Source organism: Lepisosteus oculatus, chromosome 4, assembly GCF_040954835.1.
Source record: "Lepisosteus oculatus isolate fLepOcu1 chromosome 4, fLepOcu1.hap2, whole genome shotgun sequence".
Taxonomy (NCBI): Eukaryota; Metazoa; Chordata; class Actinopteri; order Semionotiformes; family Lepisosteidae; genus Lepisosteus; species Lepisosteus oculatus.
In genome coordinates, this window is record NC_090699.1 from 50738199 (window position 1) to 50765277 (window position 27079).

Here is a 27079-nt window from a genome sequence, read left to right on the forward strand (position 1 = left end):
TTAGTTTAAAGCATTGCCAGGTAATTTCATGGTATGGCATGACGATGTATAATTAGCTTCTGACATCATTAAAAGCAGAAAATGTCCTATTTACGCTAACAGTTGGCATTGTTTTACCTGATTGACCTGATTACAAACACAAGACACATCTGTATAGATCTACAGGCATGCACATATTACAGTTTCTACAAACTTTTTTTTTCCCCTGGGCTTCTGCCCCCATGATTGCAATGAAACATATTAAGCCTTTGTATTGAGGTTTCGTCGTCTCAAGCCTCAGAATTTGCTTTAATCACTTACGATTTGTGTGTAGTGGACCAGCTATAGCAAAGCAGCTCTCAACGTGCACTGTACCTGCTGTAACATGAGCGCCTGCTGTTGCTGGAGCAAGACCTGTAGCTGCTGAGGGGTCAGCACTTGTTGCTGAAGGATCTGCTGCATTTGTTGAGGAGTAATCACTTGAGGTGTCATCATAGCCACTGATACTGGAATCTATAACAAAAAAAAAAGAATATAAAGGTGGCTTTTACATTTCAAGCACACTACAGGAAGATTTAAAAGTGTGTCACCAACAATTTCCAGAAGCGCCACAAAATTGCTAGGACATTTTTTTTTTCCTGTAAAAGCAACGCAGAAACCCTCTTATTAATGACACAGCTAATATATTTGAAATGGGACATAAAACTTGCATTACCTGAAACAAATATTTCGTTTTGTCTTTGCTTTCACTAAGAAATACAAAATCCAGATGTTAAAAACATACCAGAGAGGTAAATGTTAAAACTGTAAACTAACTCAAGTACTGAAAAAGCCAAGTGTACAGATGTACAAAACAAGTGATTTGTGATGACACTGAAAGTGGCCAGCAGTTCCTGAATTCCTTAATTGCTTCTGCGGCATTCTGAATTCAGCCTGCGTACAGATGCTGCCAGTCTTTCATATTATGTGAGATACCATTAAAAGCTCCTTTCTGTGACATTTTAGTGACAAACAGCTACAGAGATGAACTTGATAGTGTTTCACATTTGCAACTGTTAACATGTCTCTGTGCATGGGCATCTTTGTGAGAAACCTGTACACTGTATCTAAAAGGATGATGTCTTGTTCTGATAACAACGCAGACATTAAGATGACAGTCTGTCTTCACCAAGGTTATACAAATTGTATTCAGGCTTATACCTAATGACACCACTTTGAATTTTTCATACATTTTTGAATGTAATTTAGTTACCAAGAATTTATTTAAAAGATCTGATTTATTTTCTTACCAAGAACACATGAATATTGCTGTTTTCATTATCCAGCATAAAAAACAACAAATCACACATAATGAAATGTCACTAACTAAGGGCTGGTCAAAATTGCATAACCTAATTAAGGTTTTAGATTCCTGTAAATTGATGCTAAATTTGCCTGTACACTTCTTCCACTGGGTTTTTAGAGAACGAATTTAGAGCAGAACTCCTTTATATATCGAAGGGCAGCAATGTTCTATTGGAAATTCTAGCACTTAACTGTTCTAATTTACATGATGCAGCAGGGATTGAATGAAAATGCAATATTAATTCTCTCTAGTATTATGTCTTAATATGCAGTCCATCTTGACTTTTTCACATGGTTTGTCCTGTCATTTGCATAGCCGGGTCTCATTCCTAATTTCACAGTCATTATGCACTGATGTCCTGATTTCTCAGCATCACTAATTTTGATGAACTAAAAATGGTTTTTGAAGGTCAACTAGGCAGTCTATCTACTCTTGTGAAATATATGTTGGGAGATATAACTGACCTGAACCTGCACACATTTTTATTTTTCCCACAACATGCATAATTATTTCAGAGTACTTTAACCAACATTTTAGGGATGTAGAGATTCTACTATACAGTATGTACATAACCAAGGCTATAATAGGATTTCACTTAATATGCCATTGTAAGATTTTTCACATGTATTTTTTGGATGCTTTATAAGTAAACAAGAATTTTCAATCGCAATAGGCAGAGAGATGCACATTGATTTAAAACATACACAAAAGAATACCAAACAATTTTGATATTGAGACTAAGTGACTTCTCCCTTGATATCCTAGGCCGCACTTGTATCTTTTCATTCTATCTTTCCCTTATGCTGTAACTAATACTAGGCATCAAAGATTATGCAGCTCTGGCAATAGGCTATTACAGCCTACACTTTATTACCCATTACTACCGAGGTCATTAGCAGCAAGAGTGATTGTACAGTTCTTAACCTATTGATCACTGTAACTACTACCATTTAATCCTGTGCGGAATGACTGGAAATCTGCTAAAGACAGGGGGCTATTGAAGAGAAGGGCCAAGGGGGAAGGGGGGCACTTTAAATAAAAATATAGCCCAGGCTCATGTAACTCAGAAAAAAAAACTATGCCAATCTGGTTCCCACAATGAGTATACAGTAAAGACAAATGCGACCCCCAATTGAAATACAAGTAAATAAATATGAAATATTCAATTTGTTACGAATATGCCAGACACACAAATAAATACATCTGAAGCACATTTAATCATTATTAATGCAGAACATGTACAAATAACAAAATAACACATGCATAAAATAAAAATGCTCTTCATATATTCCATTGCCTGCAACTTCTAAAACATAACAAACGTTACTATGCTGTAAATGAAATTAGTGGTTAGCAAGCACACACACGGAACCATACCTAACTTAACGGCACCACTTATTCCCTCTCCTATTATTTTGTGTCGTCAGGTGTATCAGTCTGTCTATAGAGATGAGTGTGTGCAGAATTTCTCTCCAAAGATAGTAGAGTGATGCACCAAGGTGCAAGTCTCGTGGAAAACCTTAGGAATTAGGAAAAACCTTAAAACTTTCCTAATTTGTGTGTTTTCAGCTGCAAAAGAAACAATAAAAAGTGTTTTGGAAATTTAATATGCATGCTGAAGTGGATTTGTCTCTAAGACCCATTGCAAACGTTTCTGCCTTTATCAAAATACAAGTAAAAATTACATAAAGAGTATGCTGTGTTATTACAAAGAACTAAAACACATGTAACATCTGTAGTCATTACAATGTATAAACAATTTTGTAAACCCAAATGTGCTGTAAAAGCTCCTTATATCCGAGATCCTTTGCTTGTTGATTTTTCACAAAGCTGACACCGAAAACACAACGGAATAATTATTTAAGCTCCAAGCCTGCTATAAAATTCAGCTGTAGTTCATAGCTTTTCTAAACAATAATTTGTACAATAAATAATTAAGATTAAACTTCAGTAGGAAAACAATTGAACTGTAAATGCCCTGTTTAAAACATTTCTGAAAAAAACGCCACACAGAAAACAAAATTAACTTAATTCTATAGGAAATTCTCAAAGAATTTTATGTAGGGTGTGGCACTAACCAGGTGCATCATGTATATACACTTGGAAAAGAAATTAAAAATACAGCTGCACCATGACTAAAGGCGATATACCAGTACAGGCCTGCTGTCAAAAGTTGAAACATCTATTTAATAAGGAAAAACAGTGTCTTTTATTAATTACAATGACTGTAAACTTCTGCATTTGTAGCCGCAAGCAAGTTTCAGACACGTTTCATATACCTATGAGTTATACTTTTCATTTATTAAAATCTAATGAGGGAAAAGCCAGCAATAAAAATATACCTGTGAGCATACAACCAGATACACCAAGAGAACAGGACATTTAGGTACATGTCCATTTAATTTTTGTAAAATTAAAGTGTAGAATGAACGAGTGTGGAATTCCATGTAGCATTTAGTATATGTCTTCACATTTTAATGACAAAGAAATCTAGTGTGTGCTGTATTACTTCACAGAGTACAACCCACAGAATTGAAGACAGCTGCAGTCATATGTAGTCAGAAAATAACAGGTGACAGTAAAGCATTTAAGAGGTTTTTAAGCAGACCTATTACAGTAATTCATTTTTTTACACTTTCATTAGACACATTTATTAGACCTTAATATATATTTTGCACTACATACATTTATAGATCATTATGTTTTAGATGAATATCCTTCCAAGGTCAGTAAAATGCTAATTAGCTATTTACTTAAACTTCACCACAACAGTGTCAGATTAACAAAAACATCATTATAGTATTACACAATTTTGTGTTTCTTAAGATCCAGAAACATCAAGAACATATTATGAGATGCAACGACTTTTTCCTGACAGTTAGCCCCTGCAGCACACTGCCTTTTATCATCTGTAACACAAATTATTACTAAACAATACTACAGTATATTCATTTTTAAACACCAAAAAACATAGTTTATTTGTTATAATAAATCTAACGTTCATTTTAAAATTACTATGGGATTTCACAAATTTTGTGTTTCAAAATCAACTGTATTCAACAAAATCAGATATTTGAATGTAGGTTGTTTCCAAATATCAAACATTGACTGCTTCAAAAACATTTACATGCATAAGGTGTTTATAAGCACTAACATTTTTCCTTTCTTGTGATGCATAAAATAAGTCTAAATTTATAAGCAAAACCTCAAAGATCCTCTATTCAAACATTGTGCTGTAATTTACAAATTTCATATGAAAATTACAAAGCTTTGCATAAAGGAATGAAATATATATAAAAACAATGGGGGAAAGCTATATTACTGTATCCTGTTTTACATGATTAATTTGTTTAACTGTTTTTTATGTAAGTGTGGGAAATGAGCTATTCAGTGCATTACTTAGCACTGAAACTACTGAAATTTTGAAACAAACCTGTCCCAAGATCATATCAGAGTTATTATTGTAAAACTACACAAATAAAATAATTGGGATTTGTCAATTGAGTTTAGCTATTACAATAATGCAACACACAAAAATTACATACCGAACCGAGGTGGTGTGTGTGTGGGGTTATGACAGTGTATAGCTGCTTTCAGAGAAATACTGGATTCTTCAGTGTGTTGAAACACCATTTGAAATTAATACATTTGCAAGTCATTAAATATCAATACAGGTTACTTGCTAAATATAAATGTATGGACATTTGAGCAAAAAAAAATTCCACCTTCAGTTGTGCGTCACGACTAAGCAGAAGGATGTAAATTATATTCTAATGAGAAAACATCAGCCGCTCTTCTCCCGGTCTTGAAATTCATGGATTCACGCTTAATGAAGACACACTCCAACCAATGTGCACTCCAAAAGCCAAAGGTCAAAACACATTCAAACAAGGAAAGGCAAAATCAAGGCAAATGAAGACCTCTAAAAGGAACCTTCCCTCAGAGTGGTATGGCAATTAGAGTAATTGTACAAAAAAAAAAAGCCGACTTCTCTGAATGATATCAGAAATTAAGCTGCCAGTGTAGGAACAGGTTAGATGAAAAATCAAATTTTAATGTATGCTCCCTCATGTCATCTTGTTTTGTTGAGACATCAAATAGAATTGAAAAGTACAAAATAACAAGCCCTTGAGAAATCAGAGAGGCCAACCTTTTTGATGTTGTTAGTTTACCTTGTTCAGTGCTATCAGAATAATGACATTTTTTGTCTTTAATAGAGGATGATAAAACACGAAACATCTTAAAATTAGAATTACACGGCACGCACAATGTTAAACCTGTGCAATGAAAATGCGTCTAATTATTCTTCCACAAGAAAAGAATATATCTCACCCTGGTGTTTTACTTAAATGCACAATACAGACGGCATCTTTTTTCTCTGTGCTATGTATCCCTTTACTAAACTGGTAAAATACAAAGAAAACATTTCACAATAAAATGTCAGGTTGCATTCTGTATTTTTGCAAAAATTTAAGCCAGAGTCTATGTATAATTAAATAATGATGCAACAAAAAACGCATTTGGATTCAAGTCAAAATGTAACCCAATTACCAAAATCCAAAATACATAAACTATTAAATCAATTAATACTTTAATTATTAATGCAGAAGTGTTGGATGAAGCTACACAGAAAAAAACACTTAAAATTTGGGAAAAAAATCATTACTAGTTTCTTAAGTTTTAAAAACACAAAACAGGCAATTTAAAGCTTCCCTCTCTCAAAACGTGCAGATTTCCCTTCCATCCTTAAAACTTAAAACATTAAAAAAATGTTTACAGTTCAAATAAACGGGATAATCAAAGTCACATTTTCCTAAATGTACAAAATATATTTGTAGTGGGACAGAAGAGATATGCAGCAACTGTAAAAACAAAACTCAGACTGCATTTTAATTAACTTTAAAACCACAAACAAACACGTTTCCAGTAAAGCTGGGCCTGTTTTCTTTAAAATAAACAAACTACTACCAGAACTAACCAAGTCTTTCACCTAACAATAACAAATGCACTCTGTGATGTCAGAACTTTCCCACACTTCTCAATGCTGCAGGTGTCCAGAATTCTAGTTCTAATTGCAATCTAATAAAGTATGTAATTAGGAGTGGATTGTTTGTCAGTAATTTTACATTTGGATTAATTAGAACAGAATTATGGATCTCATTCTAAGAGCAGTTGTGTATTTATAGACCATTAAATTCTTTTTTTTTTAAATCTGAATAAAGTATATAAAATATCTAATTTACACTTTTCTATATCATTGTTGCTTTTCTCTCTTCAGTTAAAAACAATCAAGGTATTGCACCTAGATAATGAATTTCATTTTACGCAAAATGACAAATCCTGCCAAACAATGATTGACTTGATTGTAGCAATTAATTATGTGGTAAAAGCCCCAAAACTCTACACCACTGCTGATGGGTTTTATTTCTGAGCAATTTGCTTCAAGCAAACTTTGAAAGCAAATCAGAATGCTCAGATCTAGAAGCCAAATGAAAAGGAACAAGCTCAGGACAAATAAATGGGATGTCACAAATGGTACACATGTAGACCCATGAAGCCACGCCCCGTATTCAAATGTAGGTGTTGACCTTACAGGTTGAAGTTACGGCAAAAGAATGAGTGATGACAATAAAGTCTTTGTAATTCACCTCATCCCAAACTCTTGTACCTTCAACACAGAAAAAACACGTCCTATCATTCTCCTGCCTGATGATTTATGGTTTACTAGCTCAGCAAGGTTACGCAACACTGCGTGCCTTCAGATGCATTATTTGAGTCAGTTGAGATTTAATTAAGATCACAGCCTCTAAAATCCCCTTCAAATGAAAATTTACAAAAGACAATGCCGAACACATCCTCATGCAGATTGTTTCCGTTCTGTGCACAGGAACAACACAAACCTAATCCTAGTTTCCATGACGGCAGACAAGAGTCCACAAATGTTGTTTTCTTTTCTGTGCTTGTGTTGTTGTCTTTTGTGTGTCATAAAACCGTGAACCCCAATAATTAAACAGACTGTCAGTAGCCAGGATCTGATGAGTTAGAATGGTCTTTTAAAAACGTCCAGAGGACACAATGTTACACATTATTCAAATGTGCACCTGTATTAAAAATCAAAAACATAATTAGACATTGTTTATTTTTTTCAACTTCGCTGTAGGCAAATCTGCTATAAAATTAATATGCTTAATCAAGTTACTGGTTTCAGCTATCAATTTTGTAAAATGTTTGTCTTCCATATACTGTACTTCTATGCAATGGACAGGAAACACAAGAGGTTACAATGTGATCCAAGTTTCCAGAAAATTGTAAAGCAACAGTAAAGATTGGATATGCCTTGCTTTCCATTTATAAGCATTAAATGCACAAAGTGAAATCTACTCAAAGACAAAAAGGACTGCATTCGTATGTGCTATCTCTCAGAAATCTCCCCTCTATCTCCACGCGTCTTCACAAGTTCACTGCTTGCTTCAGGTTTGTAACAACATCCAAATAGTAACCAAATGAAACAAAGTGGGATCCCCAGAAATACAGCATGTGCAAAAGGCAAAAACAGGAGTGTGAAATGCATAAGATATGTTTTGTGGGCCATCCCAAAAAAACGTCTTTGAAGACCGTAAGAAATAAGAAAGTGAAAAATTCAGTAGTGGGTAGGGCTCTGGACTTGAACTTGAAGGTTGTGGGTTCAACTCCCGGTTGGGGCGCTGCAGTACTACCCTCGAACAAGATATTGCACTCAAGACTTCCCCAGTAAAATACCAAATGGATACAATTTTAAGTTGCTTTGGCTAAAACTGTCAGCCAAATAATATTTAAATAAACAGAAAATAGCCTGGCAGTTTATATTTGATGGAGGAAGTCTGAAAAAGGATATTCCAGGCACATGCTCACCCATACAAATGTACGATCCCAGTATTAATGTAATATCTGGTTGCCTGTGTCATGGTTTAGAAATGACAGGTGCTAGCAGCCTCTCTGCTTGACAGGCCACTGCACAAATAACTGCCTTGCCTGAAAGGGCTAATGCACTACTAATGAACAATAAATCAACTTTGATTATAAACTGTCAGACAAATCAGTTCTCACTTCAGCTCTCACACATTTGAGTCAAAGGCAGCTGTGGAACATTACAGTACACAGACAATGTTTAGATTTTCCTCTCTTCCAATTCAATCATTATGTTTCATGTGAAAATCTGTTTTTCTTCTGCTACCTTCCCTTTTCTGATTCTTGTGCATATATAAAAAGACATTTCTATATACACGTTTGTGTGCACATATAGAGCAGTCTAAGCAAAATAAATATGCTCACTTTGGAGCTCAAGTTTGTGCATAAAAGTCTTAGAAAATGAGAGAAGCTGAGATTAGGAGTGATTATAAATTTGAAAAAAGTGACCTTAAAAGTAAAGAAAAAATATGGGTCTTTTTAAAACATGCATTATGATATTAATTAAAATGATTCTAGTTCAAAGACTCCAGGGGCTTTCACATCATTAAAACTTAAACCACTACTAAGTCAATAACTGTCTTGTAAGTAATACCTCAGGGATATTTGCAAGGGTTAAAACAGTGTGGCAAAAAGGAAGTTTATGCACAGTATTCCAACACTACCACCCATTTCCTGAAAGTCCTGTTTGCAGGAAAATCTTCATATTTGTAGCAGGAAGATTTCACTGTTCACATTTAGGATACTATTAGGGATAACTCACATTGATATTAAATACTAATAGTACATTTTGCAATCATATTCTAAAAAATACAGCTTTATTTCTAATTGTATAAGCAAGACTAACAAGTGAATAAACCTACTCACCATATATTTTCATCTGACATAAAATTATTTGTCTCTGATATTGGTAATGTCTGGAACATTTAGTCAGCTAAGAAGTGAGAAAAACTTCAGCTCAAGTATTGCAACACTGAAGCAAAACAAGAAGACAATTCAGTCCAAACACACAAATATTGCCAAATAAAACAACACAGCCCATTAGAAATTAATTTGCTTCTACACAAAGTTGACTAAATATCAATTAAAAAATTAAGTCTCTTGAACAGCAGCAATAATAAAACACTGAACACATTTTGTCTGTAGCAAAAACAACAAGCCTTTCACACTCTCGTCCACAAGTCAAGCAACATAAATGCTGAAGTGATCCATGCTGCTCCTTTTCAAAAGTCCTGTCTGCGTCTCACCTCTTTAAATAATCCAAATGATAATATTAAACAATAACAGTGATAAAATGCCACACAGAGGAAATATAAAGCCTCTTTTCTTCCCCCAGACAAATTAAATTGTCAAGTTTTACACAAGAAAGCTACCAAAATTGCAGAATCAATCATATTGACAAACCTGACAAACTCCATTTAGCTGCCACCGTAAACAGACTGCTGGGCCATGCAGTTCTAATAAGCCTTGCTGTAGTGTCTTTAGCTTCCTCGGGATACAGACAGATTGCACGCGTAAGGGTGCTTCCCAGGCTGACAAGATGCAAAACTATCCAATCAACCACGCCCTTCTCCACCAATCACAACCAGCCCCTAAACATAATCAATTCAAATGCCCCACACAATAGGCCTCCTCTTTCAGTGACTGCAGGTGAAATAATGCCTTTGTGTGGGGCCCTTTAAAGAAACTACAGTTGATTGCTGTTAACCCTTTGACCTCTGCAGAGCTTGTGACCATGCTTTCGAAACAATGGGAGGGAGAGAAAAAACAACAAAAAAAACAACCTTTAATTAAACAACAGCCGAGTAAATATGGACACGTAGTCAGGGGAAAAAAGTAAAACTGATCCTGCTATCTGCTTTTATTGTTCTGTTAAGCAAATACTTTACAGGGCAACTACATTTTAGGAACAAAGTATGTTATGAACAAGAATTAATAAAAGAAAATGAATTAATAAAACATTACTGCAAATATATCTTTCATAAGAATGTATATTTAATCCTAGATATTTCTTCCAGTTTTTTTGTGTCAGTTATGATGCATGTTGTTTAGTACATGAAGACAAAAGGCATTTATATACACATTTATAAATAACTACATTAAAACTGTATATTATAGAAAGAGACCTTAAAGAAACAAACAGTTCTATGGCAAGCTCATAAAACAGGAAAACATATACAGTGTATAGACACTTTTTTCCATTTAGATTAAAAAACAATTTAGTTTAGGAAGAGTTCTGAAAATATTTAGAATTATTATATTTCACATTAAAAGAACTGAAGAAAAACAGAACCCTGCCCCCTACTGGTAACTTTTACAAATTAGAAAAGGGTAATAAACTCAACAAAAGGCAGAGCTGTCTCAGTTTCGTTCTGAGGTTCAAGGATCTCCAGGCTAGTTTGTATGGTATGTAAAAGAAAAAGATGTTGGTTTAAAAAAATACTTAATAAATAAAAATTAATAAAGACCATTGTATGTATGAAAAAATAGGTACTTTGAAACAGTAATACAATATGTCCTTGATTTTTCAATGCTTGAAATATTCCTCCTCCCTGACCAAACATTTTATCAAGACAACTACTGTACATACAGTATCAATTCCATGTATTGGTTTTAAGCTTTTAAGAAGTCCTCAGAACCTGAGAGGTGATTCTTAGATAATATCACATGAATGTGTAAAATGAAAACAAACTGGAAAAGACCTATTTTTACAATCCCTATGCTAATGTTGTTCAAGTTAAACAAAGGTCCAATAAGTTAGTTAGCCAGAGACTATGTCTCTCTCTAAACTATCCGTCTTAAATATAAAAATTAATAAACTAAAGCTTATCTTCAATACTTGTTAAAGAAGTAGTAATTTTCAGGGGAAAAAAGAATATGCTTGTTTGGTACTGTAACATAAAAAGTGTACTCAAGCTGAACTATATATCTTTGCTCGTCTAACAGAACAACCTGTATTACTGCTGGGCATCTAGCCTCCTTTAACTCAGTCTCCCTGGGGTAGCATGTCGGCATATTTTCAATAAAACACCTTCTTAGCAGTAATAGGCCACTGTTCTCATTTCAGTGGTCCCCTAGGCTTCATGATATATTTAGCAGACATACAGTTCAAGCTTCTTCCTTTTTTAAAAAGATTTTTATATTATGGCATTTACTAATCTTATGGCATGCACTTTTCTATGTATAAAAAAAATTCTATGATTTGTAAACTTTCATCTTTAATTTTCAGTTTTAATCTATTCTCTGCTCTATAGCTCCAATATTCACATAAGAAATAGAAAAGGGGGGGGAAATTGCAACAGTATATCTAAGCTCTGTCTTCCTCTAATTGTTCTACAGTTTAACTATGAGTAATAAGGTTATATCCTGACCAGATGCAAAGGTAAACCTATCTGTGCCAGCTTCAAAGCTCACATGTACAGTAAGAAGGCACAAATTACTGTCTACCTGTGTTTAGGAAAAAAGAAACCGAAAAGATAGTAACATTATCTTGTACAGGTTTCTGATTTCCAACGGACAATTAAAAATGTGTACACATCTACATACCCGTTTTTAACTCAATTAAACAAAATCATGCAAAGTGCACAAAAAAGTAACATTATACTTTGGATGCTTGCATACCGTTTTTGATATTTTGAAACTTAAACTATAATTAAATAATAAAAAAACAGTTCTGCAGCAGTATATGGAATTTTAACAATGAAAACCTACCAAGTCACAGAGCTCCTTATTGAGAGAGGAAGAAAAGGAGCTCTTAGACTTCAAGTGTACACAAAACTCATGTTTAGTCAAAAAACAGAGGGGTTCTCAAAGCAGGTGTGTTAAGCAAACAATAAACACAGATGGCTAAACTCGCAGAACAACAACAATAGTTTAAAAGTAGATGTGCTTCACTGACTCCTTAACTGTAGGCTTTAACACCAGAAAAAGATGTGTCGTCTACGGTCCATCTTCTTACCTTAAGAAGACAAGCACCAAATCTCCTTATCTAAGCAAGTTCCTAGTACTAAACACTGTTTACATAACAGCCCAGGAATAAGGGTTAGCTGACTGATTTACCAATACAATGGCAAGCAGTCCTTATTCTGCATCACTATGTGAAACGACAAGAATAATATTAAACTAACCGAAAGTTTCCTGTTTAAAGATGCCAGCATTTTTTTCTTGAAATTTGTTATGTTTGCTTCTTATGAAGTCTTCTGTGGTTTTAACAGTTAGTCAAAACAGGATACTATTTTCATTTTAAATCATTAAATCCAGAACAAATCTTAGTAAGTTTTATTTGCAACCAGAAAATTGTGGGTGGGGGAATTTTCTTAGTTTATTTTTCAAGTTTTCTATATGAATACTGTAGCATGCTATATTTAGATATATGTTCTTAGAACATTTGAATTCTGCAGGCAAATAAACACGAGCAATACATAATTGTAAGTACCTGATTTTTTCAAATCTTTTTAAAGTGATGTAAAGAATCGTGAATAATTCCTTTTTTCTGATGCACTTTTTGAAGTTGAGCTGCGCAAAAATACCCTGAAGTCTGGAAAAATTACTAATATTAAAATTTGAAATAAATTTAAAGAAACATAACAAAAATAAATTGCATGTCAACCTTGCTAAGGACCTTTTAGGTGTCACAAATCTGTCCTGTGACATCCTGCCATTTTATGATTTAACAGCAACTCAAAACCTAACATTTAGTCAAAAAAACATTTGGAATCATCTAACATCAATATCAATCATCAATAAGTATAATCAATTGATACTAATCTGTTTAAAAAGTCCACAACAACATCTACGACTGCTTCAATTCAATGTAAATGCAACTAGAGAGTGGACAGATAATATATTAATTAAAAAATGAAATGAAACAAACTCTTCATGGGTTAATTTTCTATAACCCTAGGGTTTTAACTTTTCAATCCTGTAAAACAAAGATTCCAATTAGGTCCTCCTGAGAATCTATCTGGTCAGCTGTTTCTAGCACGTACAGTAGTACAGTTACACAGTAGTATTTGAATGGTCTATTTGAAATGTTGCCAAATTTTGAGAAACAACAGCTCAATTAAATAGTTTAATTTTCTTAAGCTTCATGTTTTGATAAGGTTGGCTAAATTCTCAAAAATATCAAAGGCTGGTGCAGTGAATTTCATTTTCACAAAACATTAATGTGCATGTCTGCAATGGTTCATTCTGTGGTCAGAATTCATATTTTAAATATTTATAATATATCTAGATGCATGTTTTCCCAGAAATTCTGAGTAAAATGTTAATTTTTGTTTTCAAGTTAAAATACTATCTTATGAGGACATTTTGCAAAAACACACCTTAAGTCACAAATAAAAGGATATGAGCCAAAGAAAAAAGGTATGAAACAGCAGCAAATTACAATATTTAAAAATCTGCTTTCGGCACATTTTGCATAATGGAATTAAGCTCTTACAGGGTGTCACTAGTCAACAGTGTTTTGTAATGAGAAAAAAGCAGGATCACAAATGTCTAACACAGTCTCCCCCTTTTTAAATGTATGACTTTAAATGAAATTCGCAATGCCAAGAAATTCCAGGTATACTTTTTAGAAAAAATGCAGTATAGTCTAAAAATTGTACAAAATAAAAAATGTTAACAAGCCAGTCCACTGAAAAAAAAATATTACTCATTATTTCATATGTATAAATTGATCATTATTTGGTATTATTTATTGTTTAGCAGACCTGTGATCAATACATTTAAATTCAATGATTCAATCAACCAAAAAGAGAAAATGCAGTTTCACAAACAGCACATAGCTGGCAACAAATAACAGTGATAGAAAATGATGTAAAGAAATAAGAGGGAGGGAGGAAATGTCCTTGAAGCAATATGTACTGTAACAGTGTTACAAGAAAATGGCAAGAAAATAGAAGACTGCCACTTTAAAAATGTGATGCAACTAAATATGACAGCCATCTGATGTATGAAAGTTACTCACAGTCTGAAACAGACTGTCTGGAAACAGAAGAGATGACTTCATTTAGACAGAATTATCAAAATCTGTTTCTAATATATACAGTACACATAATACATTTTTACAATATGACAAGAAAAACAAACTGTAAAATAGATCCTGATCTTTCGTTACACAAGCATGCTGTATCTGTGATATGTTGATAATGCTTGGCATATGATATCGCTCAGAAGCAACACATCAAGTCAGCAAAACGTTGGAAAGTAAAGAATCTTCCCCACACTGTTTCCAGGCCTAGTGGTTTAGGCAAAGATTTCTTTCAACTCTGACATTGATTTAATTAAAGACACCCTGTCATACCAACAGAGAGAAATATATAACATACATACAGTATATGTAAAACATATAAAGATTAATCTGTTTGGGGAAAATGCTTGCCCATTGCCACATTTTTGGTCAACTGTACCTTAAATAAAACAGTTCTTATACACATAAAAAACCATTTGGTTCACATTTCATACAATTAAAACCGTCCACATGAATTAGCCACAATGAATTGCACAAATGAAAACTACCTTGATTATTTTGAACAGGCTTTTATTTACAACAACGCTAATTTCGGCAAAGTCCACACCTTCACTGCACATCCCCAGAAAAACTGCAGCAGCCTCTATTGTCTCGCTATCTCAGCTGGCTTTCCTGCCTGGGCGCTATGCCAGCCAGGCTGGACTGCACCTCATTGTCACTTCGACAGTGGGCTGCTTGCACCAACTGCTGTTATTCAGGGCTTCAGGAAATTTTCTAACCACTGGATGGGCTCCAGTACTGCGCACTAATGAGTTGCAGATTGGAGTGCTTTGGTGTACATGTGTCAGGACAATGCCATGGTCTATAACAGAAACAGTAGTTCAAAACAGTGATTTCTCCTCACTGACAGAAAAAAGCACACCCTCTGCAATCTGTCAAAAACTGCTACACAGTTGGAATAAAAGAAAAAAGAGCATTTACTTTAATCTTCTACTGCCAACTTAAAATGTGGAAAACAGAAAGAACACCATCAGTTGACCTGCAAATGCCCTCTTTGTAACCAGTAATAGGGGTGGAAATATATACATTTACACACATACCTATATGCACAGATACACATACAGTATATAAACAAATTAAGAAGTTAAAAGCTTGCTCTAAGTCTTTTCTGTAAAGAGGTTTCAAAAGATCTTCAGTAGTTATACTGAGAACATTAAGCAGTGTTTTTCCCCAATTGAACCGACAGGCTACAGTAGTAGTCTTAGGCTTTTTTAACCCCTTTTATGCACTTCATTTTATTTCTGTATATTTGTGAACACAAAACAGGAAGCAAATGAATGTGAGCTGTTTTGCTGAAGTCAAGATTAAGCCAAAAATGCACTTAATTATGTGAAGGAAAGATGACCTTACTTTGATTTGGTCTCTGACTGACTCTAATCTCACCTAATTTTAAAAGGCTGGTAATCGTGTAATACTAACAAGTAAAGGAAAAAATAAAATCATACAAAGGCAGTATTTTGTAATAGCCTCAGAGATGACGCCTCAAGCACTGCAATTTCATTTTCCTCTCCCCATTTTTGTGGCTTTGTTTTTTGGCAACCAGTGGAGTGCACATTTGAATCATTATTTTTGATTTACTAGGCAAACCAGGAATACAGAAATGGTTGCTATTGCATTATGCTTTCTTACACTGAAGTAATCTGTGTAGTTGAATTTATATTTTCAATAGATACACGTCTTAAAGAGATTGTTTTCTTTTATGTGCAACCATTATCGGGACAAATGGAAATAAAAACCCAAATGAATAAAAACTAACTGTTCTAATACTACCAATCTTGAATTTACTAGTCTAATCTAGGAATTAAGCTTATGACTGTGGAACCATGTTGACATAACATCTTCAGCTCAGCTGCGCATCACGTAATCCACTATAGGTGGCAGGAATCTTCCCATGATTCCTAGCAGAGTGGCATAGTTAAACACTCCAGCTTCTCAGCATTGCTACAAACGAGACTAATTTTCTTTCCGCAGTGCCAGTGGACTACCAGCAAGGGTCCGACAGTGTTGTTCCTAATTACCTATTCCTTCACTCTTGATCCTGTGGCTCTCGTAATTAGTTACCTGGGGCTGCAATCCAATTTGAAGCGATGACAAGAAAGTGATCCATGAAAAAGTAATAAGTTAAATCCAATTTCAGCCGGCCTCTAATTAAATGCACATGGAACTAATGACTCAAACCCTACCATTTCAGTGATAATGGTAATTAGCGAGGTGGGAGTCACTCTCTCTTTTCCAGCATTGTAGGTGTAAACCATGAGGTAAAGTGGCAGGGACACTCCTAATTACATGTGTCATTTTGTCAGTAATTTACTCACTTTTGACCAGTCAAGTATGTTTAGCTATTCTCAGCTGCCACTGCAGCTGTTCTAATATTTTGTGAAATTAAATGCCTTAAGCAAAAGCATATGCAGCTCTAAATTAAACTTTTCTTACATAATTATGACCACTGAAACCACCCTCTTTTAAAAAACAAAACCAAACTGCAATTTAAAGCTGACTACAAGTCAATCTCTTTGGATGGATGCATTTTTATGTGCTCTTCACTAATTTTTTTCAATATCATTTTTCCACTTCATCAACTTATTTTTTTTATACATAAGTGCATTTCATTTACTAACCTCTCAGCAGAATTTAAGCATTCATGGTTTTATTTACTCCCAGTAAGAATGCTAAACAGGTGGGGGTGTTTCTAAGGCTGTCTGATCATTTCCAGTACACTCTAGAGAGGAATGCCCACCCAAATATCTTATTGTGAAAAAAACGTTTTGTGGTGAAAATGATTAAGTCATTTAAGATTATTCACTTAGATTTAAAAAAAATATATACATCAATACCACCTACTGGATATTTTACGCATTAATCACCTCAAAACTGAAATACAACAATTTTCCATTTGTGCACAAATAATTCACGGAAAAAAATGAAAGAAGTCAGGTAGCAAAATTATAAATTTCAAAATAGATATCTATGTGTGGTGTGTATACAGTATATGCATTACATAAACTTTAGTTTTGTAGACAATTGCATACAGTACTTGTTATATACTAATTCAAACAACAGGGCCAGAATCTCTCAGATGCCCAGAAATTTTATCTGTCACATATTTTATCTTTTTTATCTTTATTCAATCATAGATTATAAGACTTGATTTAACACTTGCAGCTGATCTGCAACGGTTTCTCCCAAAATTTATATCTCTCATCCAAAATTCATAATATAATACTTGAATTCTGGCACATTGCTCACATCAAATAGACAAATGTTGTTTGTCATTTTGACCAGTCGTGGTCATTTTCGAGATCAAAACTGATTCAAAACATATACTGTATTTGACTGGACTTTTTACAAAGGTTGTACTGTAATTTAAATTGATGCTACAAATTTTCTGAAAACTACATGTTGGAAAATAGCGTGAATTAAACTTTAATATTTTATAACTTAATGAGCACATATGCAAGCCCAGCAATCATTATCATCACAGGAACAGGCTTTCAAAAACCGAAGTTAACTCCAGATCGAAAGAGGGAGAGAATATTAACAAATAATACCCTTCTGCTATTTTCACTTCTTTTCTATTTTATAGTCATCCAAAAGAATAGTGTTTAAACTTTCAGTAAATACTTCAAAGACATACACTGTGATTAAATATACAACAAAAGATTCAACTTGTGATTTTCAAACAGCACAGATACTCAAACAAAAAACTTTTAACAGCTTGGGCTATAACATACTGTGTATCATTACAGCATGAGCAATTTACAATTTATTTAGATGCTATATTGAACTTGTGAGGCTCATAAGCTACAAGAGGCTAAAAAAAACGACTAGGCTTTCTTTTCAATAGCTGAGTGACAGGTTGGGCGAGCTCTCTGTATACATTAATAAATTAGAATTTTAATTTTGTCTTTGTCTGCGGGAGATGCTCTAGTACTTCAATATGTACCAACAACTGGCTGTGTAGAGGAATCTGCGATGTGGCCTCCTCTGTTGACCTCTGCTTCACAATCCCCAGCCTGACTATGGAAACTGTTTAGTTTGATCCTTTCAACTTATTTGAATCCTGACAAATAAGCTCACAACTGAAAGGTCAACACAGTCATATTTCATCCTCTGGCGCTATTCTTAAGACATCTGCACAACAAAGAACGTCTTTCAGTACCTGACATTAGACCTAGCTGGTACAATACCTCATTAAAAAATGCTCCCTATGGGAAAAAGCGTATTAAATATTATATATATCAGGCTGTGGTATTAATTACCAAAAATGCCCTCCAGACATTTACATTTATTCACTATCATACAACCCTTATGCTCTAAAGTTGATGTACATTCTTTTTTATTGTCATTGGTAAACCACTTTCTAATACTGAAAATACTGTAATTTAAACAACTGTAAATATGTTAGCAGGAGTAAATACATATCTGTTTCATACTGTTTTGATATATATTTCTTCAAAGAGAGACAGAACCTTTGTACACCCTAAGGTCCAATGTTAAGATCACTGTCTCAAGTCAATCTCTCTTCCCTGCTCCACAGTGCCCCCTGCTGTCTGAGGCAATATTCACTGAGTAGCTGCAGCTATTCAATTTCCCCAGGTCAAGAGAGATTAAAAAACTACACAAATGTTAAGACTGCAGATGGACATAACAATTCTAGCACAACGTGTTACCTTTAAATATTATTAATGTCAAAACTACAATTGGCAGGCTATTGTTCTAAAATCATCTCCGGCCTAAAGAGAATTTGTCAGGTTCTGATAGTTCCTATCTAAACCACTAAAACATGCAAGGTATTACTTTTAGTCTATAATAATACTGAATAATAAAATAATAATGATTTTGAAACGTTAAATGTAATCATAACATGTTTACATATTATTATTGTTGCTTTAATTTTGAATTCATGTAAATCATGCCACAGAAATGCAAAATTAAGTGAAAGAAGGCTCAACAGATCCTGCTCCCATTCCACTCATCACCTGGGATATTCTGGATGTACTGTAGGAACCAAAACAAAAAGGTGTTCGCGACATATTTACTTTATGATGAAGCACTGAAGTGTAGTTAAGAGCTTTGTCACCATTTAAATTCTGCAGTGTTGCCTACGAATTAAACAATACATATAAACTTGAGGGGCCACACAGAAAAAAAATAATTATACCTTCTACTCTTTCAAAGTAAATAATACCACACAACATGTCACATTTGTAAACATGACATGTGGAAGGGTTGCCCGGAATTATTATGTTTCTTGGCAACTGTAAAAGAAACGTACTGTATGTTGTAAGGCAAAATACTGAATACTGCATATATTAATGGTAAAACAAATTAATTTTTTTAAATCGTTGCACTGAAGGTAAATGTGTTGTTTTTATTTAGGTAAACTATCCCTAATGCATACTTCAAATCTGAAAAAAAAGATTACTATGTAATAGAGTTATGATCAAACACACAAGCTTAGTATAGTTTTTTCTTGATTTCCTGTTTATGCACTTTTTTTCTTGTACACTTTGTCCTAAGAATAGAATGCATGCAGCAAACAAATAAGAAAAAAAAATGAACAGCCTAGTTTTGAGAATTTAAATGTTCCACACAGAGATATGAAATGCTAATTATTTTTGCCCCAAACTTGAGATGTTTTCCATTTCGCAATTCAAGATTTGCATTATGAATGGTCAAATTCAGAGAAGGATGAAATGCGGTGCAGTTAAAACTTTCAGAACTGCCGGCTCCTTTTAATCTGAAAGAAGGCGGAGGTCCTTACCTGCAGCCCTGTCTGTTTCTCATTGCTCTTGGGCGACTTCAACCCACTGCTTTGCTGGTGCTGTTGGTGCAGCAAAATTTGTCGCGCAACTTGAAGGGCCTGAGAAAGGATGAAGAAAAGGCAGGACATTTTAATATTTTGTTTGGAACACTTCTCATGGGACTCCATTCCTTTGTAACACAACAGATGTAGCCTAAATAACAACTTGTTCTTGGCCGTCGATAAATAACAAAACAACTCACACTGTGTTGTGAGCAAAACAGACAATTTTTCCATCTTGGTTTCCTTAGAATATATTTACATAGTTTCCTCTGTTATCTCTGCTGAAATTGTGTTCTCATAAAACATAGAAGTTAACAGAACAGCTACTACATGTGAGGAAAGAATTATGTATGTTAATAGTCAGGGGGCTGATAAGCACCAATTTAAGCAGTTTCTTCTTCTAAGAGTAACTGTTAAAAACCATATCCATAGCAAATAGTTTAAAGATAAATTACATTATTAAACATCATTCCTTTCTTTGCCAAAATACGTGTAGTCGTACAATCTCTAGACCAACAGGAACCACAATTACAAACATTATGCATATTTTGCACTTGCAACAGACACAAGAATTACCATATACTATTTTCTGATTTTCACTTCCTTTTAAAGCAAAGAAAAAAATCGTTTATTACTGCTGAAAATCTCTGTTAAAGGACGTGGCCTTCTCAATGGAAAACAAAATCCAGTCCAGTCACATGTTTATTGCTTCAGCTACTCCCTTTTCCCTTACGATAAATAATCAAACATGCCATCCAGAACAAACAAGAAAAATAATGGTCATCAAAACGACACAGATACCAAGAAAAGCAACCAACTGTTCCCACAGCAAGTTATGTGCCTCACACCTACACCAGTAAACCATCTGAGTAAATAACGTCACTCATTCTTTCCATGTTCCACAAACGATTACTCCCACAATTAAACAAACAGTCAAGAGGCAGATCCAAACATTTTTTTACGAAATACATGATTTTCTTTAATTAAATGAATGGATTTCTGAAGAACTGCCCATTGCTATCCAGTAAAAAAAAGCGTCTAGAGGAGAACCAAAAAAAAAAAGCTTTCAACGTTTTCCAAGATCGTAAAGCTTCATAACAAAACTCTTTACAAGAGACCTAGACAGCTCTGTGGCTGCGAGACACAGCTGTGCTGTACGGTAGTGTGCTGACCTTCTGCATCAGAAGGTTTTGTGGGATTACATCATAGAGCTTCATGTTAGGATGGAATATGACCACAGGCTACAGACTGAGGCCAGTCTTCCAGCATTCACTCAAAGCAGGGATCTGCGCTACAAAATACAGCGAAAGCTGCTGAGTCTCTGAGGTGGGAAAATTCATAAGTAGGTTCCACTGAGCACTATCTGAAAAAGGAGCAGGAAGCTAAATAAAAAGCATATTTCCTCTTTTGACGAGATTTTTGGACTTTACAGTAAAGACAGCTTTACAGATGCACTGTAAAAGTATGTAAATAAATTAGATAAATTAATGAATTGCCTTTATATAGCGCTTTTCATCCTAAAGGGTTCTAAAACACTTTACATATAAAAGAGCACTATTTCATCCACTACTGAAGAGCAGCACCTTCTGGGTGACATGCAGTAGTCATTTTGGGCAAACAGCTTCGCTACACAACAGATAAGATATTTAAATCGCAAAAATTACCCTCCACACAAAGATACAATCAGTGTCCATTCATCTGTTTAATTGAGAATTAATAACGTTTCCTCAAAAATAAACACTACAGAGGATATGTGGAATTCAGTTAAATTTACAATTTTCACTTTAAGGACACTCCTTAACAAAACTGATTACCCTGATTTATCAATAAACTGTTTTAGGAAATTAATACGTTTATTTACAATGATTTCCAACGTTTCACTAAAGATGTAGATCACATTAATGCTTCTCTCCAAGCCCATTTTTTATCTGTTAGAACATTTCCTTTTCTTTGGTTTATAAACATTTCACCTCCTGTCTTGATCAGAATCCTGAATAAGAGTCAAACACTAATTTGCCCCACTGCAGACACCTGAAAGTAAGAAATCTGAAAAGACAATGAAAAAAAATCTGAAAGATCAAAAAAATATAATTCTACAATTCGCTCCTTTAAAGTAGAAATTATTTACATTTTGATAACGAATCAGAACATGCTGTCATGATTTTAAGTAAGATCTGATAAAGCCTGATTTGATCAGAGAGGCAATATTTGACCTACAAAAAGTAATTTTGGAACATTGATGAAAAAGCCACTGGAAATAAGCTGTAACTACACGCACAGTAGCAAGGTTCCTGACTTTGAAATGAGAACTCAAATGGGAAAGCCCCCATAGAGCTCACTGTCAAAAGGGCCATTTTATGTGGCTTTAACTAGTGGACAGTATGAGTTTTTTCACTCCTACGCAAAATGAGCAATCAAAAGAAATTGTGCAGCATAGACGATAAAAACACAATCTAAATATAGTGCTAAATTACATGTGCATCAAAACTTGACATTTAACACTAATTCTAATTAAAATACTTTTACATCCGTCAGAAAGGAACACGGCCTTTCATTTTGACATTGTTTTATGACAGTTTTGTAAAAACCAAAGCTAAATACTATCAAAGTGCACCTCAAATATATTTAGTTGCTTATTTCAGCATTTTCAGCTTAACGGGGGATACGGAAGTAGGTATTTCTTTCAAATAAAGAAAAAAATAACTTTCTGAGCCATAAAAGTACACACAACCCCAGGCTGTAAAAGAAAGATATCAAGTTATAGCTGTTAAAACGGTGTTCTCTCAGATAATGAAAAGTACTGTTGAGTGCTGAAAATATTCTTCCAAGAATATCTGAAAAAATTACATCTCAGAATGAACAAGAGATTAAAGACAGAGGAATATACCACACTCTTGCCTTGATACTTGCGCTGAAGCTGTGATCTGGCTGTTTCAATGAAGTGGGGGTTTCAAGAATATGAGGGAAAGATATTTGAATAAACAGGAAGTGCTGTGTGGCTGAAGCACATTCTGAAATGAAAATGTACTGGAACACTGCCCTTTCCAGGCCACTGAAGGAGCCCTGTCTTCCTACTAGCAGAGAGTACATTGTCTGATGGAGAACAGATACTAACAACAGTTTACTGATCAGTTCACATTTCTTACTGTTTTTAAATAAACCACTTAAAACAATTATTGCAATCATGCCCCTCCAATGATGAACCAAAACCTGAAGAAATCATATCCAACTTTAAAAGCTCATTAAAAAACACACCCCAATAATTAACAAATGTGGAAACAAAACAAGATTGAGGAACCAAAACTCTTGAGTGGCTTCAAAACGCTTAGGGTAGCAGGAAAATAAGATAAACGAGCTTGCATACATGCTCTTGGGTGTGCCTTCCAAACTATCTGCGACTAGTGTGTGGGTTACATTTCAAATTCAAACTCTCGGAGAAAGCAGATAATGTAGATGCTACAAGGAAACGTTACATGGCTTTGGAATAATTCACACGCGAAAACAAAGAAAACCCTCCCCAGAATTCTGTGAACAAATGCATTGTTACCGAGGCAAAAATCAGACTAGTGCAAGGGGTCTGATTTGTTGTTTAGCAAGTAGTCTGTGGCTGCCTGTCATTCTGTGCGCTAATGCTGCCCTAAAATAACTCATTGTGAGCTGTCACTGGGATGTTTACATAGCACCCACTCTTTTCTTCATACAAGGATTTTTTTTTTCCCTTGGAATTCATCTTTTGATCTTGCATTCAAAGGTACTGTGGCTTGATAGACACACAAGTCTAAAAGCAAATCCAGACGCCAGAGATAAACTGCCAGTGTATGACAGGCAAGAGCATCGAAAAGCTTATAAAAATGAGGAGAACAGCATGTTGTCTGAGTACTACAATGGTACAAATCAAGAGACATATTAGGTGGAACTGATCAGATACAAAAACAGTTCAAAAGACAGATAATAGAAACAGGCGACTGGGTTACAAAGGAACAGAACCATTAGATGCTATAAGCAGGATTTTTGTATGCGAAAAGAAAAAAAAATAGCGATAAGTATATCTTAAAAAAGCATTCTTTTAAAAATCATACTATTTTAGTGTATGAGGCAGTTGTTACAATGTTTAATTACTGTACTTTTTCAATACTACTAATCAATCATTTTAGCAACAAATGCTACATTTTGTTAATCTCTATTTGGTGGAGTGCAGTTAAATATTCAGCAATGTAAGACACTTAACATTTAAGATGCTTTCATTAGAATTCAATGCTCAAATTGTTTGTAGCACAACTGTTAATTAATAAGAAATGGACAAAGAACAGAAGATTTACATGCACTCTTATAATGAAGCCTGCAGGTATTGCTGATTAAAAACACCCTCCAGGATCTGACAAGGTCTCTCTTATCAGCAACAAAGACTTTCTATTTGGTATTCTTGTCAAATATAATGCAGCCAATCTTTTTTACATATGTTCAAAGTTCACATCACTCTCATATTACTGTATTTTACATAATAAACAACTATTCTCTTATCTGCACATACGTCCACTTAAAATTAGCAAATAATACCAGTAATGGCCTGATATCCCAGGGGTTTGAAGGAATGATAAGGCAAGCTGTTAAGCAGTAACACAGTAATGTTTTAGTCCTATGTCCTCAGTCCTAAAAAGCAACATTTTGTTGGTGACACAATATTTCACTTAGATGTTTTTACTTAATTACTTAGAATAATTTAGGAAATGGGTTTTATGTTTTTTTCAGTGTAAGTTTTACAAATGCTTTTTTTTAATTCCAGCAGTGAAAGTCCACACCCAGTTTACATTATCCCCTCCTGAAGAGGGTCTTCCTTCATTTATTACTCATTCTGTGAGGAAAGTTACTAGGCATATCGGCTAACATGGCAAACTCCTGTGCATCTGCAGTCAAGCCTTCTATGCCTACATTGAAATACTAGAAACGTCTAGCTGAAAAGAATTAGGAGGAAAACAAAAATAAGGCACAAAGACTTCCCAAGGGTCACATGACACTATCTCTTTGAAACATTTATCAAAAAACAAATATTGCCCAGAAACATTGAAAAAATAAACTGCCGAAAATGGGGCTTCTAAAAATGACCAAAAACTAAAACAGTGGTTTTGTTCAACGCAGAAGAGTTTCTTTCTCATGTTATCCAGGGGGAACATGTCTTTCTGAAAAAAATTAAGGACTGCTTATTTGTTCAGGTCTATCACAGGAGACCACTCTATATTCCTTCTATTCAGTGATGTCCTAGACTTGAATGCCATAGAAGACCTTGAATGTGAAATGGCTTCAAACTAATTGCTCTAATTGCTTGAAGATGTGCAGGCAGGTGAAACTCGATCCCCCTGGCCATTGTAGAGACCAGGAACAACACAGGAATGTTTACACAGTGGTTGGAGTTTAATAGACAGGAGACCTGAGCTTTCAGACAGCCGGCAAAAACACTGCTAATAGGTTACCTCTTAATGTAGTCCTCCTTTTAAAAAATACCATTTTTGCCGTCTGCATGGCAGTGTCCTAAATGTCAAGGTTATCTAGCTGACTTTCTGAGTGAGCACACATCTTAACGCACCTGACATTTATACCAGAAATTCTATCCTGCATGCATTTCATCTTTAAACAAGATGCCCATTATACATCAGTCACCTTGTAAACAAGCTCATCTCTTTTGCTTTCCAGTTTTTTTTTCCCTCAATGTGATCTTTTTGTCAATCAGATGAATCTTGGTAGCTTCACTATAACTTTAGTTTGGGCTATTACAAATATGACTTAAAAATGCTGTGCAGTCAGCTTTTGAATTTGTCTGAGCTTGTACAGATCTTTAGGACTGCATATTTTTCATTCAAATGCCCAATATATGAGGTGGGGGGAAGTGAATGCATGGACATATATTAATGGACTTCACTTACAGTAAGTGTCATTTTAATTGAAATGCATATGATTTGGGATAAATTCTTGAAAACGTGTGAGCGGACAGCAGAGAGGATAAAACTATTTGTATTAATTGCATTTTCTTGTATTATAGGCATTTATCTGCAATGCAAAATAGAAAGGTAAATTTTCACTATTAAGTATATAATTAATGCCATTCCAAAAAGGCTCTCCACATTGAAAAAGGCACCAATGTTCAGATCCAACACATTACAACCCATCTACAAAATGCTCTCTAACTGATGTTTAGATTTCCAAACTAATTCATGTAGAATACATAAATAAATCAGTGTTTCATATCCACTTCAAACCACTATATCCCATTCCTTTGCAACACTTTTCAGCAAATCTATTAATATTTATGACAACACTAAACATTTCAAATTGCCATGTTTAAACAATATAAAACTCAGCATGCAATTATGTAAGATACAAGCCGACTTCAATAAAAATCTAATTTTGTTTATTCGCCCAATAACAGGTAGCGCTGTGTCTTACAATTGTTTTTTTTTCCCCAAAATGAAACATTCTTATTTTCTGAGCCTATTTAATATTTTATGCACACACACACACAAAAACAATACAAATGGAAGTAAAATCAAGGAAATGAGATGGATGATGAAATGGTGGGAGATTGGGAGAGAGAAGCAGAATTAGAAGAGTAAATACTGTCCCCCTGAGAAGTTCCCCTTGTAACTCTCAATGCAGGCAGTGCCTGGTACCGAGGACTGCCCTGCACATTGGAGAGGTCACCTTAGCTATGCCAGACTGACAGGTTCAGTTTACAGCAGGCCATCGTTTTGTTTGGATTTTCTGGCCTTGCTCAACACCAGCTTAACAACAGATGGCAAGAAAACTTTCATTATGCTGCTGAGGCCCAAACTGCAAACAACCACACAGAACTGCCAACGGATTAACTGTCTGTGTGCTGCAAGGAGCCAATATGCTCCACCGCTGTGGCAAAAGAAGATTTAGAGCAAGAGCAAAAACATTTGTTTACATGTAGTAACCTAATGATTTTGGAGCATTTTAA

At 34.6% G+C, this 27079-nt stretch overlaps 1 protein-coding gene across 17 annotated transcripts in view; it reads right to left on the reverse strand.

Moving 5' to 3' along the window:
- The window catches only part of foxp1b (forkhead box P1b), a 195338-nt gene that overhangs the window by 44023 nt on the left and 124236 nt on the right, over positions 1-27079 (reverse strand). For 16 of the 17 annotated variants that reach the window (XM_015347192.2, XM_015347197.2, XM_015347198.2 and 13 more), the window contains 2 exons: positions 20065-20163; positions 355-492 (listed from right to left, as the gene is read on the reverse strand). In XM_015347192.2, coding sequence (XP_015202678.2) covers positions 355-492; positions 20065-20163 — 237 coding nt within the window. Of the gene's footprint in view, positions 1-354; positions 493-9673; positions 9897-20064; positions 20164-27079 lie in introns of those variants that run through there. The other variant, XM_015347203.2, reaches the window with a different exon arrangement.